Below are 4,826 nucleotides of genomic sequence, written 5' to 3'. Positions count from 1 at the left end.
CAGGCTGAGGTGGGAGGATCACTTGAGCCTGGGAGGCGGAGGTTGCAGTGAGCCATCATGCAACTGAACTCCAGCCTAGGTGACAAAGTGACACCCTGTCTCAAAAAAATAAGATAGTCCTTTAGTGTAGTGAGGTCAAAGATATTTAAATATACAATAATAATTGATGTCACTGACCCAGTACAGTATACTATATACTTTGAGGTGTTTTATTTCCTCCTCGTAATATTGAAGATTTTGAACTAAGTTACTTATAATTCCCTTTTATTGTATGATTGCTGCCATGTATTTGCCTTGTACGGCTAGGATTATAGTCCTAAGCCTTGGAATGAAGTAAACAATAGTAAATATACAGGATTCCCTGGATCAGTGGTCCCCAGCCTTTTTGGCATCAGGGACTGGTTTCTTGGAAGACAGTTTTTCCATGGATGGGGTAGGAGGGATGATTTCAGGATGAAGCTGTTCCCCCTCAGATCATCAGGCATTAGATTCTCCTAAGGGTCACGCACATGCAGTTCACAATAGGGCTTGCACTCCTGTGAGAATCTAATGCCGTAGCTGATCTGACAGGAGATGGAGCTCAGGCGGTAATGCTCACTCACCTACTACTCACTTCCTGCTGCATGGTCGAGTTCTTAACAGACCATGGACTGGTACCGGTCTGTAGCCTGGGGCTTGGGACCCCTGCCCTAGATCTAATAGATAAATCAAAATAGAATAGCACTAACAGTTCTATTTGTTAAAACAGTTAACTGAATATGTAACATGATCACTGTGCCAGAGGATAAGTAGATTGCCAGACTGGAAATTACCTGTCAAGCTCATGGAAATTTTATCTTATTAAGCTTATTGTGGTAGAGAGGGAGGAGGGATTTTGCAAAGGGAAATGATTTGTGATTAACAGATTTCTTTGAACAGACTAATTCATGTGATAAACACTAAGACTTTTTTTAGGCTTAAACTTTTTTTTCCAGATCACAAAGTGATCTAAACCGTTAGGGCTTTAACAAATCTACTTCCACAACTGGATATTGGTAATTCTGTTTTGCACTTTAAACATCAATTAGCTTATTTTTTAAATCTCATATTTTGTTTCTAAATAATGAGAAACAAGAAAAGTTTTGACTCATTTGCAAGCCTTTGTCAGAAAATAACACATCGCAAGTGTAGACAATCCTTGCTTAAAATTAAAAACTGAGTATATTGGGAGGCTGAAGTGGGAGGATCACTTGAGCCCAGGAGATTGAGGCTGCAGTGAGCTATGATCTCACCAGTGCACTGCAGCCTGGGTGACAGAACAAGACCCTGTTTCAAAAATAAAATAAAATAAAACCTAAGTATAATATCATTACAATTTTTTCCCAAAGGTGGGCATGTTCCTGAAGATGACCATTTTTTACATTGACTTTTAAAGTCCTAGAGATGGCTTGATGTACTGTATAAAGTTTTTGGTCAAATGAATGGAATTTGTAGAATCTGTTGAAGATCATCTTGAGATTAAACTTACAGAGTTATCATTCTTAATGCTCTTCATGAAATTGTGTTTCTGGCTGGGCGTGTGGCTGACGACCTGTAATCCCAGCAATTTAGGAGGCCTAGTCCTGCGGATCACTTGAGGTCAGGAGTTCAAGACCAATCTGGCCAACACAGTGAAACCCTGTCTCTACTGAAAATACAAGAATCAGTGGGTATTGTGATACGTACCTATGGTCCCAGTTTCTTAGGAGACTGAGGCAGGAGAATCTCTTGAACCCGGGAGGCGGAGTTTGTAGTGAGCTGAGATGGCAACTGGGCAAGAGTGAGTGACCATCCATCTCAAAAAAAAAAAAAAGAAACTATGTTTCAACATCAGTGTTTCTTGCTTCATGATGGGTATAGCTAGCCAAAACATTACTAAAAATATTAAAACTGTAAATGTCAAAATCTATGTATCAGTTTGTTGTTACAGTGTACTATTCTCCTCACCTATAATATTGGACTCCTTGAAACCAATGTGAATTTACCTGTTATTCTATGAGGTGACCTACTGTTGTTTTTCTAGAATAGGGAGTAGAAATAGATGACTGTTGATGGTGAACTCTACCCTGTAAAGCAGAATTATATATTTACCTGACTTGCTTGATCCAATGACTACTGTCTATCACCCTGAGAAGAATATTCAAGCATAGGTGTTCACTGCTACTTCACTACACTGGCTAAGATTTCTGGGTAGACCTCACTGGGCTCCTGGTCTCTATTTCCATTAAGACTCCTTTGCCTTGCTATAGCAGCCTGAAAAATTCCAAGAATTTTAGTAAGTTTTTTTTCATCTTCAGAGAGGACACATTACTTGATGTAGAGTGGAGGCAGTCACTTTTGCATATTCTGTGCTGCTGAGGCAATTTCTGCTATTCGTTCCTCTGAACTTCTTGGGTTCGTTTAGCTTCTATGAAAGTATTCCTTTTTCCAGAGAGTAAAAGTGCTACTGCCTCTATAATTTGGACTTCCCTACTTAAACTATTTTAAGGTACTTAAAACTATCTTCTGCTTCACAAGAGCCTTATTTTACTTCATTTCTTTCTTTGGGTTCCTGTTTTGCAAGGGCAAAACTGAATAAAATTATAGCATTCTATTTTCCAGCCACAAATGTGGTCCTCACGTCTTTCTAATTACATAATTCCATACTCCTGAGAGCTAGAATTTATTAAGTGAAAAAGTTTTGTATTTTATTGAATCTAAGCTGTCATCAATGGAGAAATTCACTATTTACCACTAAGAAATAAGTCATGCCCAATTAAACTGGGACACATCGCTGATTGTAAAATGCATCCTCGCTTTGGGAGACCGAGGCGGGCAGATCACGAGGTCCAGAGATGGAGACCATCCTGGCCAACATGGTGAAACCCATCTCTACCAAAAATACAAATTTTAGCTGGGCATGGTGGCACAGGCCTTTAGTCCCAGCTACTCGGGAGGCTGAGGCAGGAGAATCGCTTGAACCCGGGAGGCGGAGGTTGCATTGAACCAAGATCGTACCACTGCACTCCAGCCTGGCAACAGAGACTCCGTCTCAAAAAAAAAAAAAAAAAAAAGCATCCTAACTTCATGAATGATAAAATGTGAACAGTTCTCCATTTTGGAGAAATGTGTGTGAAAGAAAAACTTTCGAAAGAAGCACAGAGCCTAAATAAGCGTAGGAGTGCTGGGTGCAGTGGCTCATGCCTATAACCCCAGCACTTTGGGCGACCAAGGCGGGAGGATCGCTTGAGCCCAGGAGTTTGAGGCCAACCTGGGCAGCATAGGGAGACCCTGTCTCTACAAGTAATTTAAAGAGAAAATCAGCTGGGCGTGGTGACATGTGCCTGTGGTCCCATTTACCCAGAGGCTCTTGAGCCCGGAAGATCAAGGCTTCAGCGAACTGTGATTATGCCACTGCACTCCTCCAGCCTGGGTGGCAGAGTGAGACTCTGTCTCAAAACAAGCATGGGAATAAGTATAACATAACTCCATTGGTTTTTAGAAGGGGCTAGCCTCTGTAAAATTCTAGGGATGATTGAAGTATGATTCTGTTCTTTTTGTCTGGATCCAGTTCAGCATCACAATGACTTTAAAGCCAGAGCACCACAATCTTGATTTCTATTTAGCTTTTAAGCCTATTTTAATCCATTTTTTTTTTCCAGAGTATGGCATACATCAATTGTATAAAAGAGATGAAAGAGGTTGAAAGAGAGAGGCAATGAATTAAGGAATAGCAATTAGTAAATAATAGGGTTCTAGAGAGGAAGTATGCATTCAATTTGCTCTGCAGAACAAAACCGATTTTAGGCAGGGAAGAAAGGAAAAGTTTTAAAAGGAAGCTTTTAAAACAATAAAAGTGATTTATTTTTATAATTTGATATACCCCAATGATTCTGACTTGTTTCTACATTCGTTATAAAGTACTTAAGATCTCATGGCCCTGTATTTGCATTCTGTTCTCAAGACCCATTGTTTTCTTGTGAACTTTGGGACTGAGATAACAGTGCAGTAGATGGGGGTGGAGGGTTGGAGGTAGGGGTAATTAAAGAGAGTATTCTCTTAGTGGCTGCGTGACCCCCACAGTGGATAGGAAGTGACTTGTAGCTGGGCAGACATAACTATATCAACAGATTAGTTGTGGCTATGTTTTATGGTCAATTCTGTCCTTCCCTGTATTTCACAGGTTGAAGCAACAATGTTAAGAAGAGAAACTCAAAGAAAAATGGAACAGTAGTGGGCAAAACTGTGGTTTATTAAGTGTGATCATTCTCTATCATTCGGTTTCCAGCTTCCTTAACTTTTATTCCTCCTTTTCTCTATCCTCACAGAATTGCTGGAATCCACAAATACCAAACTATGGCCATTGAAGCTGACTTTGGAGGTGGCAGCTTGGTTTATCTTGCTTATTTTCATCCTGGAGATCCTTCTTAAGTGGCTATCCAACTTTTCCCTTTTCTGGAAGAGTGGCTGGAATGTCTTTGACTTCGTTGTTACCATGTTGGTAAGGATAGAGATCCTGAGGGTTCCTTTAGTGGGATGAGGAATGTGCCTAGGTGAATCGAAAGGACAAGAAAAGTTAACATGATAATAGGAAGAAACAAAAATTGACTTAACTTCCTTCTTTTGATTTTTTTTCCTAAAACTAAACATCAGTTATTGCAGGAGTTGTTGGTATTAGGAGCAAGGTAGACCACAACGTCAGTGCCAACAAGAACATCTGCCTGTTACTGAGCACTTATGAAGTGCCAGGCACTATTTTAGGTGTTTTCCTTACATTACCTCATTTATGCTCCACGACAACCCAATTAAATAACCATGAATTTTATCCC

At 40.1% G+C, this 4,826-nt stretch overlaps 1 protein-coding gene across 3 annotated transcripts in view; it reads left to right on the top strand.

The window, feature by feature from the left end:
* The window catches only part of LOC108521230 (cation channel sperm-associated protein 2-like), a 9,349-nt gene extending 4,530 nt beyond the window's left edge, over positions 1 to 4,819 (top strand). For all 3 annotated transcript variants that reach the window (XM_017860963.1, XM_017860962.1, XM_017860961.1), the window contains one exon: positions 4,326 to 4,819. In XM_017860963.1, coding sequence (XP_017716452.1) covers positions 4,326 to 4,537 — 212 coding nt within the window. In that variant the 3' untranslated portion in view covers positions 4,538 to 4,819. The remainder of the gene's footprint in view (positions 1 to 4,325) is intronic.
* The last annotated feature ends 7 nt before the right edge of the window (positions 4,820 to 4,826 follow it).

This window comes from Rhinopithecus bieti, unplaced genomic scaffold (assembly GCF_001698545.2).
Source record: "Rhinopithecus bieti isolate Rb0 unplaced genomic scaffold, ASM169854v2 scaffold_59063, whole genome shotgun sequence".
In the NCBI taxonomy this organism is placed as follows: Eukaryota; Metazoa; Chordata; class Mammalia; order Primates; family Cercopithecidae; genus Rhinopithecus; species Rhinopithecus bieti.
Note: the sequence above shows the minus strand (reverse complement) of the source record. Positions and strands in the feature narration are given on the sequence as shown.